The sequence below is a fragment of the Hippocampus guttulatus genome, chromosome 7 (assembly GCF_054856545.1).
Source record: "Hippocampus guttulatus isolate MCC_2025c chromosome 7, RoL_Hgut_1.0, whole genome shotgun sequence".
Classification (NCBI taxonomy): domain Eukaryota; kingdom Metazoa; phylum Chordata; class Actinopteri; order Syngnathiformes; family Syngnathidae; genus Hippocampus; species Hippocampus guttulatus.
In genome coordinates, this window is record NC_141267.1 from 8,147,344 (window position 1) to 8,172,825 (window position 25,482).

At 40.5% G+C, this 25,482-nt stretch overlaps 3 protein-coding genes across 3 annotated transcripts; 2 read left to right on the forward strand and 1 right to left on the reverse strand.

Moving 5' to 3' along the window:
• Positions 1–3,097: 3,097 nt before the first annotated feature.
• tmem38a (transmembrane protein 38A) lies at positions 3,098–12,352 on the reverse strand. The gene is made up of 6 exons (XM_086116519.1): positions 11,683–12,352; positions 8,588–8,744; positions 7,037–7,221; positions 6,833–6,920; positions 4,853–4,970; positions 3,098–3,732 (listed from the first exon to the last, which is right to left on the reverse strand). The coding sequence occupies exons 1-6, from the start codon at positions 11,804–11,806 to the stop codon at positions 3,529–3,531; spliced, it is 876 nt and encodes a 291-aa protein (XP_085972645.1). The 5' UTR covers positions 11,807–12,352; the 3' UTR covers positions 3,098–3,528.
• A 748-nt stretch (positions 12,353–13,100) lies between these two features.
• On the forward strand, positions 13,101–14,617 carry smim7 (small integral membrane protein 7). The gene is made up of 5 exons (XM_086116712.1): positions 13,101–13,227; positions 13,423–13,464; positions 13,566–13,618; positions 13,692–13,782; positions 14,262–14,617. Exons 1-5 carry the CDS (start codon positions 13,202–13,204, stop codon positions 14,275–14,277), a joined length of 228 nt encoding a protein of 75 aa, XP_085972838.1. The 5' UTR covers positions 13,101–13,201; the 3' UTR covers positions 14,278–14,617.
• A 1,089-nt stretch (positions 14,618–15,706) lies between these two features.
• On the forward strand, positions 15,707–25,160 carry slc35e1 (solute carrier family 35 member E1). Its single transcript, XM_086116233.1, has 6 exons — positions 15,707–16,126; positions 17,486–17,556; positions 20,450–20,587; positions 20,863–20,988; positions 21,076–21,321; positions 22,415–25,160. Exons 1-6 carry the CDS (start codon positions 15,799–15,801, stop codon positions 22,649–22,651), a joined length of 1,146 nt encoding a protein of 381 aa, XP_085972359.1. The 5' UTR covers positions 15,707–15,798; the 3' UTR covers positions 22,652–25,160.
• The last annotated feature ends 322 nt before the right edge of the window (positions 25,161–25,482 follow it).

Sequence of the window (25,482 nt, forward strand, 5' to 3'; positions counted from 1 at the left end):
CCCCAGACCGTCATCCCCAACTGCAGCGCTCAGCCCCCTCTGCAGGAATGATAAGAAATTATATTTTGCAGGTTTTCGTGCACAACACACATCATGTTAAAGTTGTGTTGATGTCACATTGGGGATAGAGTTATGACAACATACTGTCAATAATTCTTCCTCAAATAATCCAACAATGTCAGGCAATGTGTAAAAAGCTAGCTAGGTTTAATGAGGGGTGGGAGAAAGATGGAAAATTTTCATACAATGCAGTGGATATAAAAAGTCTACACATCCATTTAAAAGCCATGTTTGTATTTGGGCCTGATTTAATCAGCAGATATTAGCTCTTAAATCAGATTTGGTTTGTTTGTTTATTGAACATAAAACATATACAATAATAATTTGACAGAAAATAAGGTAAGTAAAATAGTAAAAAGGAAAGAGAAATCAGTCATCATTCAACATGATTACATTATTATGTTCAAGGGAGTAGGAAGAAGTAAAGAACTTATCTAGTCCTACTCCATGTTATGTGTTTATATCTAATAAATCATTTTTATATCAATCAGAAAAGAAAGAAAGTCAGAAGAAAGAAGTCTCCATTAAGGCTCATGCTTTACCCTTAACCGTGATATTTTTACAACTTTTGGTTTGTATCGGGATTTTATACATACACACCCTGGCACTCTTGTGTCAATTTTCTCTTGTATTCATAATGGATATTTCCATACCTTTCTCTATTTATCAACTTAGTTCTGATTTATTATTATATTTATATTTATCATTATATTTAATGTTTAGAATTGATCATTTTAACTCTGATTGATGTAGGTTGTTTGTACTATTTTTTTGAATTTGTTTTTGAACTCAGCAAGCGATTTACTCATTTTCAGGTCCGTAACACCTTTGATAGATACACTTCTTTGCTTGATGTTTGTTCTTGTTTTGAGTTTTTTGAATAAGTTGGTACCTCTTAAATCATAGCTGCTTTCTCGAATTTCGAAAAACTTCTGAATGTTTTGGCAGAGCAGGTTATTGTGTGCTTTGTACATTAATTGGGCGATTTTAATGTCAACCAGGTCATAAAATTTCATCGTATTTAATTTGATATATAGTGGATTTGTGGGTTCCGTATATTTTGATCTATTAATAATTCGAATTGCTTTTTTTGTAGTTTTACAATAGGGAGTGTGTTTGTTTTGCAGGCATTTCCCCATATTTCCACACAGTAGGTCATATATGGTAATAATAATGACGAGTATAATGTGTACAAAGATCTCTTATTTAGTACTTCCTTGGCTTTGTAGAGGATCCCTACGGTTTTGGCTATTTTTCTTTTTACGTTATCGATATGTGGCTTCCAACATAGTTTTGAGTCTATTACTAATCCAAGAAACTTGGTTTCATACGCTCTATCTATCTCAATTGAGTTTACCATAATTTTAGCTTGGTGTTTGATTGGTCTTGTGCCAAAAACAATTAACTTCGATTTTTTCAGGTTAAGTGACAATTTATTTCTGTCGAACCAGTTTTTTAACTTGTTTAATTTGTTTTCTACGGTTGTCAGGAGCTGTTTCAGATTTATTCCAGAACAGTAGAAAGTTGTATCATCAGCAAATAGGACACATTTAAATTGTTTTGAGACCTTGCAGATATCATTTATATATAAGATGAATAGTTTTGGACCAAGCACTGACCCCTGAGGAACTCCATGAGTGATTTTCAGTTGATTCGTTTTTTTATTGTTGAGCTGCACGTACTGATATCTGTTTTCTAAATAACTTTTTATCCATTTAGAAGCTACACCTCTAATGCCATATCTTTCTAGTATTTTCAATAATATACTGTGATCTATTGTGTCAAAAGCTTTTTTTAGATCTAGGAAAACCCCAACAGTAAATTCTTTGTTGTCTATATTAGTGGCTATTGCTTCCACAAACTCCATAACTGCCATTGAGGTGGTCCGTTTTTCCCTGAAGCCATATTGATTCCCACTTAACAGCGCATGCTTTTGTATAAAGCTATCAAGTCTGCGAGAAAATAGTTTTTCTAATATTTTTGAGAATTGTGGTAGTAGTGATATTGGTCTATAATTTGTAAACAGATGTCTTTCTCCCCTTTTATAGATTGGAATAACTTATGCAATTTTCATTTTTGATGGAAAGATACCAGCTTTAAATGACAGGTTGCATATGTGCGTGAAAGGTCGCACTACATAGTCTATAATCTGCTTTATTATTGTCATATCAATATTAAAGCAATCAGTTGACTTTTTATTTTTAAAAGTTTTTACAATATTTGATACTTCTTCTTGTTTTACAGCAGTAAGGAACATCGTGGAGGAGTTTTTTCTACGTATCTATCTCTTTCAAACAATGTGTTTCAATAATGTGAAAATCATGTGAATGAGGATGCTTGTGGGCTTCGTCTTCACAAATTTTTATTTAGAAAAATAAGATGCTCCGGTGTTTTAAATTTCAGTCTGTTGCGTTTCTTGCATGCTATTTCCCCTGCTGTGGAGAACACACACACAATGGAATAAGACATGTCAAAAATCCGAGAGGCACTTGGTGAGACAAGGAGGTTCGAATAAATACCTTGTTCTCCAAAAGGAGATCAAAATGGAGGGTTGTCAAACATGCGGTGTGCTTGCTCGCAGTCACTTTCTGGAACTCCCCCTTATAGGTGGGACCTCTCAATCAACTGGAGTATGACGTACAGTACAAACTTTCATAAAGCACTTCTCATATAATAATGCCTATTATATGACAGTCGACATGACGCTCGAAGTCAGACGGACACATTTTTCTGATCATCTATGTGTTTTCCTTTTTGCTCAAATATATATTTTTATCCGAGCGAGGGTGAGGTCTGGCTTGTTTCGTCAAAACATATTTTGGTGAAAGGTCATAAATGAAACTTCGTTTCACTTCAGTCATATCGATTGTTTTGTTTCAAATCCATTGCGGTGGTGTATCAATCATAAACTCTGTCATTGTTCAAATATTACGAAAGACAAACTGCCAATTGTTAATTGTCAATTAACACGAGTCGTTTATATTACTTCCAAAACTTTTAACCGTCACCCACAACACATGCAAAAAAAGACAAGACCAACATTTTCTTCATTTTATTCAAATTCTTTGATTCGTCATAAGCGTCAAAGTAAAAAGTTCTTTCTTTTTCACATGATACTTTCTTCACATTTGTCTGATTGAAATGGACTTTTCTTTCAGCTCTGAATCAAGTGAAACGGACCAAAAGAGAACCACTGACTCTGCAACAAGGAGCAGGCTCGGGCTGAATGTGGACGACCACACCAGATGTGCATGGGAACGTTAAAAACACATAGAAAATGGCCGCTTAAGGTTGAGAAGTGGATGATTGTATTTACAGTCCTTTTGAGATGTAAATGAAAATATAAAACGCAGAGCGGCACTTGGCTCAAACAGAAAGCGTCCTAAATAGTGAACGTGCCTTTTCTTCTTAGGAAAGAGGCAACGTGGAGTGAGGGCCATTTCGGCGAGTCAGACGCAGTTTCACAGTCTACTCGGCTTTCTTGGCTTTCCTCTTTCGAGCGCCTTCACTCAGTTCCTCTTTGCTTTTGAGTGATGAAGGCACTGAGGCAGCTGGAGGGTGATGATGGGCTTCTTCGGAGCCGCCCAGAGGTGAGCGGAAGAGCACATGGCAAATCCAGGATTCGATGAGGGCGAAGGGAGAGCTATGAGAGTGACGGGCAGTCATCCACACCTGAGGGACAGGCAAGAAAGATTTCGGTTCATTTCTTCCCAAGACCAAACATGCCATTGTCATCGTGCACTGGTGTCCAAAGAGCAAAGGCTTTATTTTCATCGAGGGTAAATCAGTTGCACATATGCTGGTGGATCAGATTTTCGTGCGAGCGCACGGCTAATCGCACGTTTGGTATTTTGAAATTTAGCGGCAGAAAGTCGATCTGAACCCTGCTCAGACCATGTCAAAGTGACGGCACAGGGTAGATCGCTGGTCGAATGCCGCTTTGATGAAGTTGATCAGGGTGCAGGCAGATAGATGTCATTGTAGAAATGAATTCATTGAATGCATTATATTTATAATCCATGCATCCATTTTCACCACTGATTATTCTAAACAGGGTCATGGGGGCGGTGGGTGCTACAGTCTATGCTAGCTAATTTTGGGCGGCAGTCAGTCGCAAGGCATAATGTTATTGTCATGATTATATTTTTACAATCTTCCCTCTGGCCAACACAGCTATGGGAGGTAGAGACTCCAAGTCTCCAAATGCCCACTTCACGATGTAGTCGTGTGCTCCGGCCATTTTGAGATCATCAAGGTGCAACTCGTGCGCCGCATTTAAAGGAACCGTCGGAAGTTGCTTCGATTGACCATGATTGAAGTCGGTTGTGACCACTCATACAGTGGCGCAGACCGCCCTCACTCAGATCCGATGCCCTGCCTTCATCTACAAAATGACCAACACCAGGTCTAACCTGCCTCCATGCAGGGTTAAGGAGGTTGTGCAGGGTTTACATTTTCACGAAAATAAAGCCCAGAGTGTCATTTGTGTTCTCGTATACTCAAGCGACAACATCAAACTTAACATTGCTCAAATTAAGGGAGCAAAATATGAAGATTAGTAATTACTGAGGAGTGCCATAGTATTCCAAAAACACTGGTGGTCTTTCCCAGCATAATTTATTTTATTTGCACTAATAGAAAACCAGCACTCTCTAAATCTCGGGACGAATTAGTTAAATGCGGCAAAACGCCAAAGATCCCATATGGTACCAATATTTGTTTTGTTAGTTAATAATCGGAATGATTCATTTTAATGTGTCACGGTGTGTTGAAAGTGCAGCGCAGTGCAGACCTTGCTCGTGGCCATGAAGAGGGTGAAGACGATGATGAGCATGCTCCTAGACACTGGAAGCCAGTGAGCCTCCTGCATGGTGAAGAGGATGGCTCCATACAGGCTGGCTTTGGTAGGGCTGCAGAGGCAAAAGGAAAAAAAAACCTATGATGATTCACACACATGCCTTTACCTGCATGTCATTCAATACCTACTTTTGGCTGTAAAATTGGAGGTAAACCCATTTAATTAGATGAGCTGTGCACCTCACTAGATATATGCTAAATGAACCTTATTTTACATTATTTTGTAACACATCTTCTTGTTGCGCATTTAAGCTACCCTACATTAGCAATACAACGAATATAGTTGTGACTAATTAGCCTATTGCGTAAACAGATGTAACATAAGAGGGACATTATGGACAAAGTAATGATACTGTGTTGTGATGCCTGCAAATTTATCATTTAAAGCACCTTTGTACCAAAATTATCAGGAACATTTGAGTCTTGCAACTGCACCTGTATGTAACTGTACCGAGCATCCAGTGACGTGTTACCTCTCACAACCACCAGGGGGCATATTTTGTCAGAATCTGGTGACCATCATCCATCCATCCATTTTCAACATCCTGAAGAGGGGCACGGGAATTGCTGGAGCTGACTCTGGGCGAAAGGTGTAATAACCCCTGACCTGGTTGCCAGTCAGTCACAGGGCCCATATATTGACAACCATCCATACACACGCACAATCGCACTGAGTGGGAAACGATCCCACGCTGTGCCCACGCACAACTCAGGCGAGTGGACCATTACACCATCAGTGACTGTGATTATCAGAATTACACAATTTACTTTAACTTAACAATATGAGGGCATATATTGACATTCCGAATCACCCCCATGGACAATTTACAGTCTTTAATCAAATTAACATGCACGTTTTTTAAATTGGAGAGAAAGTCACGCTATCCTGAGAAACTGATGCAACGCCACACATGCAAATTCCATACAGGAAAGGCTGCAGCTGCAGATTCAAACCTTGAACAACAGAACAAGCAACATGCAACAGTGTTGCCAATCAAAAATTATTTATGATTAAATTAGGTTGTATCAGAATGATTTCCAGTAAGACTTTTTCTTTTTTTGTTTGTTTGTTTATTGAACATAAAACATATATACAGTAATAATTTGACAGAAAATAAGGTAGATAAAAAAAAGTAAAAAGAAAGAAATCAATCTTCATTCAACACAGTTATTATGTTCAAGGGAGTAGGAAGAAGTAAAAAACGTATCTAGTCCTACCCCGTTATGTGATTATATCTAATAAATCATTTTTATATCAATCAGAAAAGAAAAAAGTAAGAAGAAAGAAGTCTCCATTAAGGCTGATACTTTACCCTTAACCGTGATATTTTTACAACTTTTGGTTTGTATCGGGATTATATACTTCCACACCCTGACACTCTTGTGTCAGTTTTCTCTTGTATTCATAATGGATATTTCAATACCTTTCTCTATTTATCAACTTAGTTCTGATTTATCATTATATTTAATGTTTTGAATTGATCATTTTAACTCTGATTGATGTAGGTTGTTTGTACTATTTTTTTGAATTTGTTTTTGAACTCAGCAAGCGATTTACTCATTTTCAGGTCCGTTTCGAGATTATTCCACAGATTAACACCTTTGATAGATACACTTCTTTGCTTGATGTTTGTTCTTGTTTTGAGTTTTTTGAATAAGTTGGTACCTCTTAAATCATAGCTGCTTTCTCGAATTTCGAAAAACTTCTGAATGTTTTGGCAGTTTTTCGAAATTCGAGAAAGCAGCTTGACAGTACGAACAGTATAAATGGTCAGTTAGTAACATTCTAAACAGCTACACTAAGTGACAGCGCTAAATATAGCAACTGGCAACGTAGTTCTATTCCAACGGGATCCACCAATGTGGGGAAGGTGTGTGTTTCAACACACAGGGAGGCGCGAAAGAAGAAACTTACAATGACATGTTGAGGATCTCGTTAGTCTCGGGCCTCCACACGCCACGCAGCAGCTGCTCAAAGTTGGAAATAAGAGCCACTCCAGACCCTGTGAGGATACACAGCGGCTACAATGAAGGACGAACATGTGATTGCATATTTGACATTGCAATATTGCAAGATCAATGCTCATTTGTGTTATAGTGTGGCCTGCCAATTTGTTACCTTTGACATAACCGACGATAACCATGATGAAGTAGCCATGGTGGTAGGCGTGGTGGGCATGGTGGACGCCGGCGGCAATCTTGCGCGTGCGGACGACTTCCTTCAGCGCGACCAACACCAACTTGACAGGTAGGAAAGCCACACATTTGTAGAAGAGGTTCAGTGGGCAGTAGAAGATGAGGTACCTGTGTTTGTATATGAAGCAGACATTTTTAAAAAGGATATATGTGAGTTGCACTACTATACAAGGTGTTTTACAAAATTCCAAGACTGGTGTCACAAAGGGTACATGTCAAACTCAAACCCTTGAACCAGATGAACCAGGCTCGTCTACAAAAGGCTCTTGCGGTGTTTACTTCATTCAGGGTGTGAGAAGAGGTGAGAGTTGTGCAGGACACCGTGCCTGCTCACAATGCCCTGAGCATCTGACTGTTCCTGGTCAAGAAAACTTTGCTGTGCTGGAGCAGCGCCCGATCTGGCTGTGTGTGTGTGTGTGTGTGTGTGTGTGTGTGTGTGTGTGTGTGTGTGTGTGTGTGTGTGTGTGTGTGTGTGTGTGTGTTTTCCTCTTTCCCAAACTCAAAATTGTCATCAGTGGAACACATTTTTATGTCAGAGCTATGAAGGATTCATAAATAATCTGTCCAGTAGTGCATAATGATCTGGCAGAAAAGTTGTGTTAGATTCTCGGAGAGAAAAACTGTCGTTTAAATTTGTAAAATATCTTTTGTGACACCAGTCCTGTAACTTTTCTGACACACCTTATCCATGTTGAATCTTAAAAGGGCACTGTAGACCTTCACAATCTACTGAGATACAATGCAAGAACGGTATGAATAGTTATCTTTACAAAGAGAATATTGCTCAGTTCACTCTCACAATGGTTAAGTTAATTAACCAAACTATTATAAATACTTCTCACTATAATACAGTTCAGTTTTAAACTCCCATGACCACAAACTACAACATTTTCATTTTTGTTCTTGATGCATAACATTCATAATAATACTACAATCATTTTTTGAGTCACCGATGGTGTAGCAGTTCATGTGCCTGAAAAATCTTTTTTGTGTCAAAAATGGTTATTTAAACAACAAAGCCAGTCAAGGGCAATGACATTTATGTGTAGTGTTTTTTTTGGGGGGTGGGAGGGGTTGTTGTTGTTTTTTTTGTTTTTTTTTTGCTCTAGTGAACTTTTGCCAAGCTTGAATGATGTTGGTAAAACATGTTGCCAGTCAAGTCACTGACGGTGTGGTAGGCCACTGGCCTGACTACAGCGCTGGAAGTGTGGATTCAATTCCCAATCAGTAATGGTGTGGAATCTGAGTGTGACAGGTTGTCTGTTACTGTATGTTCCTTTTGATTATTGGCTAGGATGGGGTCCAGCTCCTGCAACCTTGAACGTGAAAAGCTGTACAGTCAAGAAAATGGATAGCTGGATGCTTTTTAGATAGAAAAAACAGTGAACAACGGTGGCAGTTTCCACATGGAAATCTGACGTGACTGTTGTTCAAAAGTGAAGTTATTAAAAGATAAAAAGTGAGTTTTCCTCACCAGATAGCAGAGGCCAGCAGGATATGGCTGTTGTGTTGGAAATAGTCAACAGGGCTCCCTCCCAGCATGATGTCGGCCAGAATGTAGCTCCCAAAGCAGTAGAGCATGGCACAGAGCCACGAGGCCACAGGACTCTTGCGAGAAACCTCCACTGAGCCTGCACAACACAGAGAGAGAGATGAATAGAGCATATCAGGAATAGTATCATCTTATCTTGAGAAATTGATATCCTTTTTTTTTAATTCTGCATGCATTGTCTTTGTAATAAGCTGGTGCCCAATTTTAAACTTCAGTTGCTAAAGATGCTAACCAACCCAACTCAACGACTATCATGGAGGGGTTGTCTTTTCAATATAAAAACGGTATGATAATGGTTGCCTTGACATTGCTCAGTTCTGAGTGACACTGAGTGAGGTATTCGTAAAAACTACAACAAATGAATGAAGAAAGTTATCTAAATATTCAAAACACTTCTCAGTGTGATGCAGCGGAGTGCAAATTACAACCACCTCAGCATTGTTTGTATTGAAGCTTATTTAAGTGGCATTGAGGCTGGTGAATTTATTTGGCATAAACAATTCCAATGTATATTCTGTTTGATCTAGTCGTGTAAATGATGTAAAAATTAATGAATGAAAAACTCAGCAACACACATTTTTAAACATAGGCGGTATTGTGTTTGGCAAAGAAAAAACATTGAATTCGGACACAAGGCCTGTTTCTTAAAAGAAGTTAAATGATCTTTTCCTTTTAGAAGACTCCATTGGAGCGATTGTATTTTAATGTAAACATGCTGCGGTTGAACTTGCTTATTTCATTGCTTGCATTTGTGGGGGCTTGTGGTGCAGTATTTTTCTTTTTAATTGAGATTAATTGGACCTCGGATTACCTGCTCTATACACATGTAATTCATTTAATTAAATTATTGGAAAATAATGAATTTAAAAAAGAAGAACAATAAAATGAGCGAAAAAAAGTCTTCTTTTTGCTCATTTTTGGTGCCCGGTGTTTCTGTTAGTTCTCATGGCTTTAAATATTACGCAATGACCTTCAAAGGTTATCGGTGCAAGGCGCGTGTGTCTATGTGCTGTATCTGTGTCCACGCCCATACCAGCATCAAGTGTACACCCCTGATAGGAGGCTTTTATCATAACTCATTTGTGGGTTGACTGTTTAACAGATCAACTGTGCAATATTTGTTTCAAATGCACATTGGGAAGAAAAGACAATGTGATTCAAATGTTGCTAGTAAATGATGTTCGGAAGAATTGCTGACAAGTATATTGACACGGAAATGCATCAATTGATTGCTTCTACTGTACATAGAGAGTGTCTTGCAAAAACAGAATAATTTAATAGATTGTGTGGTTGTAATATTACTTGGGGGTAGATTACACACACACACACGCACACACGCACGCGCGCACACACACACACACACACACACACACACACACACACACACACACACACACACACACACACACAAAGGCAATTAAGCGGTGAGCAGCGTGCTTCTCATAAATGTCCAACAACAGGTGTACAAGGGTGTCGTGGTGCTCACTTTGAAAGCAATCTGATGCTGAGAAATGCCATACTAAGAATAGATTTTTCTACGCTTCTTCTTCCTCCGCCTTGCATGTGTCGGCCCTGTCTTAAACCCTTCACACCAACACTTGTCTCTCCTACTCCCACGACAATGTTGACCTCCTTGATGTCTTACCGTGCACTACAAAGAAGCTGCGCTCATGTTTAAAAAAAAGCATGCAAATAAACGCAGCATGAGTAATTTGACTGTCAAACTTTCTCCAAAATAAACAGACATGACCAGCACTGTTTATGGAACCCTTAACTTTGATATCACTGCATGTCTGCATATGTGTGAACTGCTTTTATGTATGACGCACAACATGAAAATATATGAGAGTATAAGTTGAATTTCATTATGATGCATTTTAAACCCATTTCAAATGTACTGGTTTATTTGGAGACAACTTTATGGCCAAGTGGTTCTATGGTTTTGAATCTGGCTTTCCTGTGTGGAGTTCGCAAGATCTCCCTGTAATGATTTTTTTCTTCTGGTACTCCAGCTTGCTCCCACATTGAAATATAAAAAAAAGATGTTAGGTATAAGGCTCTACTATGTGTGCCCTTTGGCTGGCCCAGAGTCATCTGGGATCGGCTCCAGCTCAGCCAGGGAAAATGGATGAATGGATCACAGCCCGACTTCTATCATGACAGTTTAATAGTGTGATAAATCAGGGCAGAGCACACGCAGACTGGTAGGATGACTATTAACTGTTTGAACATGCAATAAGTGATGTTAACAATCGACAAACTCCAAAGTGTTCATATTAAAATACAAAAAAAAAAGATCCATCCAGTGATCCACTGAGGTTAAAAGCAATGAGAAACTAAGAGGCCACTTTTCCTTCAGTACTAAGAGTAGTAAATTGTTCCATGTTTAACAGTCAGTCCACATAGCACACAGTTAATCCTGAAGCCTACAAGCGCCCTGGGGCCCACTGACATCTATTTCAGGGTCTTCTATTTTTTACCCAAGTTTCTGGCATGCAGAGGCCTTCTCTCACATTTCATCCACCTAAGGCTCTGCTGCTCAAAGGACTTAAAACTTGGACAATGTCAATAGCCTAAGTACTTTAATTCAATTCAGTGATTTCCTCTGTGTATGTGAACGGGGTCCGACTTTCCTTCAGACAGAAGCAAGCTGAGTTTTTACAGCTGCACACTTTATGTAACAGGTCAAGCTCTTTATGGAAAAGAGGCACTCGCCATATAAAATCATCAGAAAGTCCTTGTATGGATATTGGAACAGTGTGGTTGTGACAGATTAACTTTTAAAACAAACACTCATTCATCTGCATTTTAAATTTCTGATAGGATAGCCAAACCAACGTTTCAGTAAAAAAAAAAAAGAAAGAAAAAAAGAAACACTTGTGTTAATTGTAATCATACAATTCTCTTATTTAGAAAATCACAGCTAACCCATATGTGAGTTCTATTTGTGATGAATGAAAAAGTGAATAAAACAAGCCATCCCTTCATAAATTTAAAAAAGTGTTCTTCTGACTCACCTGGCTCATACTTGAGGTAGAGGATGGACACGATGTAATAAGCCACATCGAACACAGGAAACATTCCCATTTTGGAGAAAGCTTGAGCTAAATCTCCCAAATTGAGGGCAGCCAGCACATCCATGTTGTTATGAAGGTGATTCCTCGCTCTTATTAATGTCCAACTGCGCAGTCAGGATCGGAAGACCCCCCTCTCCCCACAACCCGGTCCACGGACTCTCCACCAAGCCCCCGCAGGCCTCGACTGTGAAAGGCTGAGACACTCAAGCCTTCCTATTAATACCACTCATCCCCGGGTCGTCATCATCATCATCATCATCATCATCATCATCATCAACAACAACAACAGCATCACCATCTTCATCCTCATCATAGCATGTGCGCGGAGCCAGCTGCTCCGATTTTTTAGGCGGCAGGTTTGCACAGCAGCTGCTTCAAAAACGGCTCCTGACGTCTTCAGCACCCTATATTATATTGAAGGAGGGGAGGGGTGGCTGGTGGAGAAACACATTCACATCGAACCGCCACTGAGACGATTTTTAAAAAATATTAAATACATAGCGTGTCTCTAATCCCAAAGCAGATCTACACATGTACTGATATCATCAGATGTTCGCCCCCGCGTGACAAAACATAGACGATACATGTTATCAATGTCAACAAACGGAATTACTCGCAAAACAACCGTGGCCATTAACACAAGATGGCGGTACAACACCAAATGGAAAAGGAAATGTCACGGGCACGAAATACTGTATGTCAATGAAAAAAGACTTTAAGGTCATCAGAAGTGGTGGCAAAAGTAGTGACAATCATTACTTAAGTAGGAGTGCAGATACTCTGTTAAAAGTATAGAAGTACAGAAGTACTGATTCAACTTGAGGAAAAGGAAAAAATACAGATTTTGAAATGTGTAAATACAAAAGAAAGTAAAAGTGACATTTTACTTTCATTTATGATGGCGACATTCTGACAATTTTGAACGAACCACAAAAATGCTGACGACCATTCATTATGATTAGTGGAAAATAGCACTGTTAATTCAAAAATGAGATGAATCTTAACTTACTGGATCCGAATAAATTTTAGAAACACTCACCATTTTACACTCGATTTTACATTTGGTGTGAGTCAAAATGAATATGCGCGTTGACTTAAAAGTTGCCATATAAAATAAATGGTTGAGTGTCGCCTTTTAGGTCAATATTTACTTTTCATATTAGACAGGACTGACGCCCTGCTTCTATCATGTTACAAAATAAATACACTCTCAAAATGAGTGTTCAGTCATCTGGAATTTTTTCACCTCTTTAAAAAACTAATTGCAAATACACAAATGCTTTCCTTTTACTGGTGTCCTTTATATGTATTATGATAAAAAAGAATTCATCCCGGTTAAAATTGACGAGCAGGTCTGTGCCTGGGAAACAAAACTGAGGGCAATATACCATTCGATTGTATTAGTCACATTTCATGGTGCGAATACGGAAGTTATGTGTTAGCTTTAAATGTTGACACGATGATCGGAGATCTGCTGCTATTTGGGTAATGTAATTAAATAAATCAAATGTACACGTTTAACATTTAGATGCCATATATGTGCCTAATAGTTGCTTTTCATGTACGTGGGGATCTAACTGTCTGAAGTGTCGCTAACTAGCTCTGTGCTCATGCCACCGCACAAGCTATCTGGTGCGAATGTAACACTTGGAAATAACAGCTCGTCTTATCCGTTTCCAGGACCTTGTTGATCAATGCAGGGGCTGTCCTGAATTTCAAGCTGTGAGTACAATACCAAAAGTAGTCATTTTTTATTGTAAGGCAGACGCCATTGCTGTAAATTAATGTGCACGTTGATCAGTGTGAGGTGAACTCTTTTGTAGCAAAAGGAAAGAATCCCATGGATTTGGAGATGAGTCCAGAGGTCCAACGACAGGTGTGTATAAAAGAATCAGAAATTTAAAGCGTGGGTGTGTTTTATTGTTTTTGTGTCAATATATCTTATGCAGGTGACAACATTCGCGAGTTCCTCCTCAGCCTGCGATACTTTCGCATCTTCATTGCACTGTGGAACATCTTCATTATGTTCTGCATGATTCTGTGAGTAAGACTAGCAATGCACAATACCCACTGTAGTTTCATTTCCACACTGGTGAGACTCTTTTAACCAAATGGAATTTCTGAGAAATATATTTTTTGTTTTGATGTGCCCAATCATCCTCTCACAGTTAAGTTAAATCATTCTGCAAAGTGAACAAAGGATTTGACTTCCCGTGCTGATAAACCACCCGTACACCACGTGACTTGCATCCTATTGACAAGTTCATTTGCAAAAGAAACACTCAATGCAATAGCCTACATCTATGCACATATAACACAAAGTGCCGTCATCTTCAATCTCGATTTTTTATTTAACAGTACCGGTATATTAAATCTTAGAAGTGCATTTTTAAGACAGAGTCTTCTTGTTTTCAATCCTACCATACTCTGTGGCTTAATACAGTTGTAGAGAGAAGTCATGAAAAGCGAATCTGAACTTGTTTTGCTCTTTGTCTAAAAATGACGTTTTATATTCACAGATTGTTTGGATCATGAACAACGGTGGCTCAAGCTGGACTACGACCAGGCGACTGATTTTTCAAGACGGGTGCTCAAAATCCCTTGATATTCTGTTTTTGGGGCGGGGGTTGTTCATTTTATCTTTAATTGTTCCTTTCCTTCTTAACCCCCACTCAGCTGCACTCCTCTACAGAAATGTTTAGACTGCTGTATTTATTTCATCCCACCTATCCAGAGGTTTGACATTTATGGGCTTCAATGGTGTGAGATGTTCTTCTTGTACTATCATTGCATAAAATGAATGGACCATCTTCTTTCTGTTTAGTTATTTTTAAAGTTGGAAAATTGAAAACCAATACAATAGTTTTCCTCTGCATTTTCTCTCTCTTGTCCCAACAAAATTACATCAGAATTTGTACAACCAGTTCTTAGTTGTATGCCTCAGTCTTCCATTTTCCTGAAACTTAATTTTGAAATGCCCGTCCTTGTACTGGATGCCAGGACTTGATTGTGATGCATTATATTTCTGTATTTCTACATTATATTTCTGTCGACAATCTCTTATTTGATTGTTTATCATGATTTGATGAACATCAAGGCTTTAGACCAGGGATCTCAAACTTTGGTTTTCAAGGGCAGCTTTCCTGCAAGTTTTAAATGTTTCTCTCCTCCAACACACCTGATTCAAATGGCCAACTCCTCAGCAAGCTTTGCAAAAGCCTAAGAAGTTACCAGGCTCCTGTAGAGCTTGTTATCAGTGAGAACGATCTTGATTCACATTTAGTGAATACTGTAGTCCTAAAACCTCTAGGAAAAACGATTACCAGTATGCATGTGCTGCTGCATTCGGGGAAGGTAGGAAATAGGACTTTTCCGACTTCCGATTCGGAAAAATGCACGAGAACGCCCCTTTGCACTGGGGGCGAAATCGGAAAAAAGGACCCGACAGACTTCAATGTGACGTCACTGGACAATGGCGATTAATTGAAGACAGACCGTGAATGGCGAAACATAATTATAAAGATTATAACGTAAATTTACCTTTATTTCTTTATCATGATATGAATGTGGTTATTCAAATTACTTCGTGCCGCCAGTGCAAATCACGTTGTGCTACGTTAAGATATGCCGTTATCTCCTTGCATGAAGTTAATTGGTGAAATGAATGAAATGCTTCTAAGATGTACTATTCCTTCATTTATAAAAAAGTAAGGAAATTCGGAAGGTTTGCCTGAGTGTAATATGTCTTGTGATAAACCAAAACAACAAACAGTTGATAGGAATCAGCCATTTTTGTTGTTTACATACGCTTCCCACGCATTGAGGTCGGATCTGGGGCATTGCGAGTGTGATATTTCCGACTTCCCATTTCCTTGAATGCACCATAAATGCATGCATGGCGTGGTTTTGGTGTGACGACACCCAGCTACGACGCGTTTTACGTGATTTTCCCATCATGCTCCTGGATGGCTTGCAAGTCTCCATGTCCGCCTCCTCAGCTTCCGTGGCGCAGCAATCACGCCGCCGCTGACGCGTCACTTGAGTCCGCTGTTAAAGATGGCTGCGATGGAGCGGGCTCAGGTCAGGGAAGGGTTCCGGATATTTGTTCTTTGCCTGTGCTGGTACACGGTCAGCTCGGGCGGCAACATCATCAACAAGATAATCCTCAATGGATTCCCGTACCCGGTCACGGTGTCTCTCTTTCACATTTTTTCTATTGTCACCTTCCTCCCGCCGTTGTTGCGGGCATGGGGAGTCCCCAAAACAGAACTCCCCAAGAGGTACTACTGGTGGACCATTCTGCCTTTAGCTTTCGGAAAATACTTCGCATCGGTTTCGGCCCACTTCAGCATATGGAAGGTTCCCGTTTCATATGCGCACACCAGTAAGTACACATTTCGGGAAGTGCTTGCGTCTGTCTAGTGACTACTCTACTTGAATAGCATCAGCTGATGTTAGCTCCTTCGACTAACATGGGACTATGTTAAACTTCGGTGTGGGCCTTGTTTGAGTCGATCTGCTTGTTGTAAACAGTCTTGGGCACTTTTGATGATGCTAGCCTGCGTGCTACAACCACGCAGGCTTAAAAATTAAAAATTAGCTAGATTTTGTTTCCCAGCATCCCAACAACACGAGTGCAAGTTAGCTAATGAGCATAATCACCCTTGAGCTGAACGCGAGCAAAGATTGTATGCTTCTAAAGACGAGCTGATGGTTTTCTTTCCCAATACAATAAAACAAAGACGACCAAAAAAAATAATCACAACATCAGTACAGTCCAGCTGTGACGATGTTGTGATTTAAAGGTACACATGCGTAGCATTTTAACGTAATCAATTCGTCACTGAGGACGGCTGTAATACAATCACAGAACAGTACTTCACTCAGAAGAATGTACTTTAGTTTGGCTGGTGGTGCCACGTTTATTAGTCATAGCTTAATTAATCTTGTGTGTGTGTGTGTGTGTGTGTGTGTGTGTGTGTGTGTGTGTGAGAACAAGTAAAGTATCGTGAAAATCAGTTGCAAATTGAGCAAATTATGGCTTCTTACCCATGCCTTGAAGAATATGCTGCCTACCATCCGTTTTCCTGACCTGGGCTGCAACTGCGAGTCATATAACCTTTGTTGATGGCCTTTAGTTTTAGTAACAATTTAAAAGCTTACTCATCTTTGACATTAGGATTAGCATCTAGTTTCCAATCAGAACACCTGGAGGCCTTTGGTGGCTGCAAATATTTTTAAATTAGGTGGGGGTCGCGGTCTGGGCATGTACAAGACCTTCGGCTTAAATTTATGTTGTAATTTTCAACAATTAGTCTCATATTTCATTTTTTTTATTGAGGCTATTTCGAGCTCAGGCGAGTGCTATGTCATGATGTCAGATGTTCTTCCTCTGGTGGACACGTGGTGGCCGTCACGAATCGAAACATAATTGTGGAGGCGGCGGAGGGACATAACCATAGTGGGGGTGTGGGGGTGTTGGAGCGAACGGCAGCCACCATGCACTAAAATCTTATCGTCGACAGCCTCTGAAATGGACCGGCTATTTGGGACTCTCCCGAACTTTCCAATGGCCACCACGCCTCTGCAATTTAAATTTGTTTTACTCACCTAAGATCCCTACAGTGTGGCGAAGCAGTTATATTTTAAAATTTGAATTGCTGTTTATATTGTGAAGGATTGTCTGTGTGTCATTTTCACAACTTCCTGGTCACCTTTTCCTAATTTTTTGTCTCCATTGCAGTCAAAGCCACAATGCCAATTTGGGTTGTGCTCTTGTCAAGACTCATCATGAGGGAGAAGCAAACCACCAAGGTGAGTAGCCGGAGTGCAACCAACCTGCTCTAATCTAACCCTGTGCTGTTTCTGCAGCGGTGACATTGCATGGTGTGCAACTGCACCACAGCTCATTTCACATCACAGCCATGCCACATTAGCTTGTCAGGGTTGGGCGTTGAAGGTCAGGTGTGGATTTTTTTTTTTTTAGTTCCCCTTTTGATCGTTACAAAAGAAACTACTGGGGTTAATGCTAATATGGCAAATTACTTTTGTCTTGACAGTTGTCTGTGCTGCAAGCTTAGGAAGCATGATTTCCTGTCTGACAAATTGTCCTCTAATGTGATGTGGTTATAGAAACAAAATTAGTCATTGACGTAATTAACATGTCCTCGGGGAAATGTCAGATGTTTTTACCAGACAAAACTTTTAAAGTGGCTTTTTGAATATTGATGCAGTTTCTTGGATTGCATAATGCAACCCAATTCAAAACCAATATGTGATTGACTACATGAAATAACTGCTTGTCGGCATCCTTTTGCCTCACACTGTCTATCCAAATACAGACTGAACTCTTTCTATTGGAAGAAGGGTGGATGAATGTACTTGATTGTTGCATCTTACATCCGTGTGTCATGTTTACTTTGGAGACTAGTGTTTACACAGACTGGGAATGGAGCTGAATATGACATGTTAGTCCACAAGTCCTATTGGACTGGGGCGAGAAACCTCCAAGCAATAGTTGGAAATGAAATGACTAGCAAGCTAATACAAGTACTTTATCGCTACTATACAGCCCTTAATCATGTTGCTTGTTACGCGATAGTCCTTCTTAGTATGGTCATGTAAAGCAGAAGTCGTGCTAAAAACGTTCTTGCAGTAATATGATCAATGTGCCCTCACAAGTCTAAACGCAGTATCGTTAATATTGCATTTGTGGAAGAAGAATTAAGCTTAAGCAGAATAGTCCACTCGTTTGTTTTTTTTATCCATCTCAGGGGGCTGCCATTTTGTCCTATACTGCCACCTGCTGTCGACTGAAGTTAACATCAAAGTACCCACGGGGTCAGCTTACTTTCGTTACAGCTCAGCTGTATCCTGCGTTTGGTCATGTGACCTTCACAATGCAAGCCCTTGGGCACTTTGACGTCAATTTCAGTTGACAGCAGGTGGCAGTGCGGGGCAAAATGCCAGCCCCGGGTGATGAGTGAAAACGGGCAGATTTTTCAGCATAAGTCTTATCCCACAAACGCAGTATTAATCAGAATAACTTCTTTGGATTAGTGACGGCGAGTACATTATTGCAAAGAAAGAATGTGACTTTACTTCCACCCTAAAGGAGGGCCTTTTTTTCCACCAAAAAAAGTTAATTCCTGCGGGCAATTGGGATGATGTCCCCATGCTATGGAGGGGATTTAAGCCCAATTTGTACATATGTAAAATGGAACGTGTTGCTGTAGTCCAGGGGTGTCAAAAGCAGGTCCTGGAGGGCCGCTGTCCTGCATGTTTTCCAAGTCTCCTGTTGCAACACACCTGATTCAAATGATCAGCTCATCAGCAAGCTCTGCGGAAGCCTGACATTGAACCTGTTCATTTGAATCAGGTGTGTTGCAACAGGGAGACTTGGAAAACGTGCAGGACAGCGGCCCTCCAGGACCTGCGTTTGACACCCCTGCTGTAGTCAATCATGAACCTACACTAACGAAGTAGGAAAGTTAAAATTACAGACCAATATTTGGGATAGAAAAACACTTTGCGGCCATAAATGCAATCAAATAATGAATGACCTTAAGACATCATGACAGCACTCTCTTTGAACCTTGGCTGCCAACCAGTTAATTGTAGTTACTTATTGGCATGTGCAAGCGATAATGACGAATCCACGTAGCTATGTAGTTCGTGGCTACATCGAACATTTCTCTCATCTACAAAGACACAATTGATTAATGACCTCGTGAAATGCAACCAGGTGGGAACAAACTTGCTTCTCGGCATATAATTTACATTCGTGAAGTTTCTTACCTCAAATTAGGTCGGTTAGACGTGTCACATTTGTTACCCTGCCTGTCGCTCTGTCAACTCTTACGCCGGCTCTCTTATTGAGGATGCCGGTTCAGAATGTGCACACACTATTGTTTTTTAAAAGCAAATTGTGCTAGTTAAATTAGATGACTGGGAACCCGGGAAAGTACACATTTTATTTTATTGCGTTCAAGCCATTCCTTATGGGAAGCCTCAATGCCTCGACTGCGCCTAGAAATTCTGTCCATCAAATTTATGAACAAAATCGGCGACAAAGGGTGGAGTCCAACCCTCACTGGGAACGAATCCGAATTACTGCCGGCAATGCGAACCAAACTCTGGCTTTGGTGGACCGAACAGTCCGTAATAGGGGGTTCGGTACCCCATACCTCCAAGTCCACTAGACTGGTTGGGCGAACTCCCATGCACCCTCGAGGACCCTGCCAAGGGTGTAGAGCTGGTCCATTTCATCCATGGTATATATGAAATTGTAAATATAGTAAAGTTTTTTTTTAAGAACAATATATTTGTACTGTCTGTATTTATTGTATGTTGGGCTAGACGGCGGGTAGCCAGCCGCGTCTCGCCGGCTGAATCCGAGAAATGGATTTTTCGTCTATATGTGAAAGCTTCTGTGTGTTTGAGTCCTTGATTCTGTCCCAAATCCTCCCACTTTTCTGCTCGGTGCATGTTGTGATGGAAAAGCTACGGAGGCTCTGCAATCTGGTGCCGAGCCAAGCTGGGTTTGTTTGGTGTGGTGTTGTTTGGGGCTAATGGAAAATGACATGTCAAATTAACCTTGGCCACTTTATATTATCGTTCCAACTCGCTCAATGGTTTTCTTGATGAAATAGCTCAACTCTGTTTATTTTTTGCATCTTGTACGATCTGTGTGCGGTCCGCACGGAAGGTGTACGTATCTCTGATCCCCATTATTGGCGGAGTGCTGCTGGCAACGGCGACGGAGTTGTCCTTTGACGTTTCGGGCCTGATCAGCGCTCTGGCCGCCACGCTTTGCTTCTCTCTGCAGAATATCTTCTCCAAAAAGGTATGCACTGAAATTGTTGACACATGTATAGTTTGTGACATAACTGTTGTATTGAAGATAAACGTGTGTTTTCCCCTCAAAATTTCCATCAGGCTGCTTGCTTTTTAGGAATTTGAAACAGACATCTGAAGTATTTCCTTTCTCACAGTTGCTGCCTCAGACATAGTTTCGAATGAGGTTCATTAATGTCGCCTAAGACTTGACGTGCAAGCAAAAGCTGTCTCGGCTCATGCCCTGGGGGGGAGAATGTTTTAAATATTCTTTTTCTTTTACAGGTGTTGCGTGACACACACATCCACCACCTGCGGCTTCTCAACATTTTGGGCTTCAATGCTGTAATATTCATGCTGCCCACCTGGGTGCTGGTTGACCTTTCCATCTTTCTCGTGAATGATGATCTGGTGCGTAGTTACTCCTTTTTTCTGCTGCTTTTGACTTGATCGTCTGACCCTGAACACCGTCCGAATGTCACGTGCTGTCACTCGCAGTGGGACATGTCGGGATGGACAAGAACCGTCATTCTGCTGCTCATCAGCGGTTTCTGCAACTTCGCTCAGAACGTCATCGCTTTCAGCGTGCTCAGTCTGGTCAGCCCGCTCAGCTACGCCGTGGCAAATGCGACCAAGAGGATCATGGTCATCAGCATCTCGCTGTTCATGCTGCGCAACCCTGTCACGCTCACCAATGTGCTGGGCATGATGACAGCCATCGTCGGGGTCTTCCTCTATAACAAGGTGAGTCACGAGACAGATAGCCATGACTTTGTACGCTACATTCTTTCTCCCTGCCTCATTAATGTCAAGCCACTTCCTTGGCTACATTACACGCTGTCTGTACAAAAATAACACGTTAAAGAGGCATAACAGTCACAAGTCTTACTTTTAATGGCAACAACGCATGATAAGAAAGCCTCCTACGATTACAATTGCTGTCTTAGTGTCAGTTGGCTAAGTAGTGCACCAGAGGTAGTGTTAATAGATTTCAAAGTAAAAGCAGTAACAGGAAGTGTAGTGTTAGCCCCCTTAATCTTGCAAGTTTAACAGCGTTTGGCAAATGTTCCTTGTTTAGTGCATGCATACTTGCTCACTGGTCCTCCCCGCTCCCCCTTAAGTTGAACTCTTTATGTTCACAAACTTGTTCAAATTAACAACTGATCGTGATCTTGTAAGCGCATTCAAATATAAGTTGGATTTTTCATCAAATGAAATATGAAGTGCTATTATCACATTGTTGAACGAGAGTAAAATTGTATCTCCATGAAAATGTGAACAAAAGTGGGCCAGTCTGAGCCCTGAAAGTCCAGGACTGAAAAACGCTGCTGTCAGCGCTCAATATTTGGTTGTATTTTTGTAAGATGAATAATTCACAGTACTAAATAACGTGTGCAGATTTGATTAAAACTCGAACAGTTAACGTTTCATAATAGAGCTCATCGAAAATTCACGCACCATACTGCGCTGACTTTCGGGGACCACACCCCCCTCCCAAACCAAGAGTTCCCGGTGTAGCATTGCTCGATGGTTGAAAACAGATGAAAGCTGAAGTAATTTGCCCCACTACTAGTCTCCTAGTACACGTGTGATGGTCCGTGCGGCTCTCAGTGAGCTGAAAACACTGGAATTTGATACACAAATAGAAAAAAGATGACCAATTAGATATTCAAACTTCAGCCTTGTAGTCCATTCTTTTCTGTTCTGTCTTTGCATTTTGGTTGGTTCTGTGTAAGGTTACAGCTTTTTGCTCTTTTGATGGCCAGTAGTAAATGGAAAAAGCGAATGATACACAGATTAAGGACACGTGTAATCATTCCAACTATGTCCCCAATAGGCCAAGTATGATGCCAACCAAGAGAAGAAACTCCTGCCAAGCAGCAAACAAGATCTGGTGTCCTTTGACAACCCGGCTTTCCAAAAGCATCAGGCCAACGGGTCAGTGCCTTTCTCCCATGGTTCACTCCAGCAGGAGCAGCAGCACAGTCGGAATAACGTGCTGACCGACCACTTCCAGTACAATCGCCAAACCTACACGACAAACTCCAACAGCAACCACCAGTATGTGGTATAAAAAAAAAGGGAAGCTGTCCTTGCTCCGGCAGGCTCTCACAGACATTGTGCGTGTGGAGGAGCCGCCGCAGCAGCAGCAAAAATTCTTCTCCGGTCCGCTCCGCACATGAGACTGTGTTGCACACAGGAAGAGCAAGACGTCTTTGTCATAGAAAGGCCAGCGACTTGACCTCTCCCATGCTCCTCCATGTCCAAACCTTGCTGTGTTTCCAGTCTGTTGCTTTGGTCCTGACTGTTTGAGTGGCTGGGCTTGCGACAACACTCATATCCGATATTTGCAGATGGGTACACAACACGGATTTTGAATTGTTCATTTTCCAAGGGAGCGATGTCATTTCCAACTGGGACCTCACACGCAACGTCTGTCACGTTACTCTTGGTAACAAACAAAAACAGAGTGGGAAAGCCTTAATATTTTCATTTTAGGCATTTAGTTTTCTGGTGTCTTGGAAAGAGGAGGAACAAACTGTTGCAAGACAGCACTTTTCAAAGCTTCATGTTTTGAGGTTTGTTTGTTTTTTAATAAATGGACGTGCATAAAATATTAGCACATGAAGTTGAGCCAACTGCATCAGACACACACACACAGAGCTATCATGTCCTATCAGAATTAAGTGCGAGACGAGTTCTTATCCCCAGAACGGTTAGTGACCACTCTTTTCTTATGATACACCAACTCATGGCATCTGTCATCATTGGTTAGACGTGTTTGGGGGGGGGGGGGGGGCAATTTAGGTTTATAAAACAAAGCTTCCTTGTAAAATATGCCAATAGCTGCAACCTACAAGGATATACTTTTGTTCCCTCTTTCCAAAGGTCATTGCTGTCTTAGAAGTGAGATCGAGGAAAAGGGAAATGAATCAGTCCATTGAGAATATTCAAATTACTCATTGATATTTATTCATCACCAATGCTTCTCAGGCAGAGGGGGATATCCTCTGTCTTATCAGGCAAAGTGTCAGCCTGAACCAAACTTAGTCATGTTTCTTATTTTTTTCATCTCTCTTCTCTTCAAGCAGTCTCTCATTTGCACACATTGAAAGAACAAGTGGGTGAGTCAAAGGTGTAATGTCCTGTCTTGAATAGTCACTGGATAGACCTGGAAAGAAATCAGAGGTTTGGTTTGTGCAATAAACAACTGAACTGCCAACCACGGATGACATTATACTCAATTACAGTGTCACTCCATCTCGTGATCGAGTGCTGCGTATTTATTTATTTGAAATCATTTGGATGCAGCAATATCAAGTGTGCTCCAAATTTCTCTACTGTATTTTCTAATGCAAGTGTATCAACGTTTGAAGTGAATTTATTTCGAGTGCGTACACATTGGTTCTTACCAAATATGATTGGCTGTAGTTCTTGTTGCTCTTCTCGTCCGTTGATTCCTGCCTGCCGCGGTGTAGGGCTTAAGTGTCTGCAAAACCTTTAACAGCCCACTCCAGATATCTGAATGTCGCCGTTTGAAGTTTTTTCCCCGATTTCTCTATGTTTTTGGATCGGCTTTTCTTGATTTAAAATGAATAGGTGACCAATTTGACTCGTGCGTAGCAGGAAGTCAAGCAGGCTTATTTAAAAGCGCCTTTGAAAGTGACAAACGTTTGCAAGGAAAAAATAAATGAAACTTTGCATTCATTTTGCATTGGTGTTGATGTGTAAATGAAAATCGTCAGAATGTTTTGTTTTGTCTCTCGGATCCTGCAGGTGTGCCTGCACCTGTGGCCAGAGTGTGTGCATCATGTTTGCATTAAACAGGAAGTAATCATGAGGAAAACCACATCCAATCATAAATTGAATTTTTTTTTTAATCCCTCAAAGTAAAATGGCTATTGAGTGGCACATATTGATTGACGACCGTGAAGCTTTTCAAGTTGGGCATTCATTCTGGCCCACTCTATCTTGTGGGTGATGAATACTTGTGTGATTCTCTAAATGGTCTAAGAAAGTAGAACGTTTCCAGCTAAATGGGAGCACGAACAAACAGGGAGACCAAAATTACCGAGAGCGAAGCCAACAAAGTGATGACACAATCTGAGCAGTGTGTTGGAATGCAGTGTGCATAATTCTCATGGACTAGCGAATTATTTTTTTTTCGTTTTGTTTTATAAATACTACTCATATTGTGTTCCTTGATCATGTTGCCAAAAAGAAAAGGGCCACAGACGTTTTGCCATGTCATTAAAGTTGATCCTATAATTTTCTGATTGTCATTATCAAGTTTGAGCCTCGTGGATGCTATTTGGATATCTGCTCATTTTCACAGAACCGAGGTTGCTCACTGGTATGTACAGTCCGTGTTAATAACGAGTTGGATTGTTTGTAAACTTGTATGATTATTCTTTTTGTGTGAGGTTTTTACTCGGCGAAGGTTATAGGTTTTTATTTATGGTTGTTAAGGTACAAAATGTTGTTTTACAGCAATGCAGCTATGAGCCGTTGTCTCTGCTTCTAATCAAAAATGCTATTTTTAAATGTTAAACTAAATAAATAGAATATTGAAGTCGACCAAATGTTTTTCCTTGCATAAATGCAATTTCAGTGTTTGGGTAGCAACAAATGACATCAATCCGCGGCTATAAAAGAATGGACTTGTGAAAAAAATAATCCAGGCAACGAAACCAGGTACTTCCAAATAAGGCACGCACAAATGACCTTAGTCTTTGCGTATCACTGAATGTCAGTTGGTTTGTTAGATTGAGAAACCACTGTTCCCCTTCTCACCATACGTCAGCTTCAAGTTTGAGTTGCAACAATACTACAAACCTCTTTCCCTTCGTAGGAAAACATTAAGAGTGCACATCTGGTTCAATCACTCCACTTTAAAACATTTTA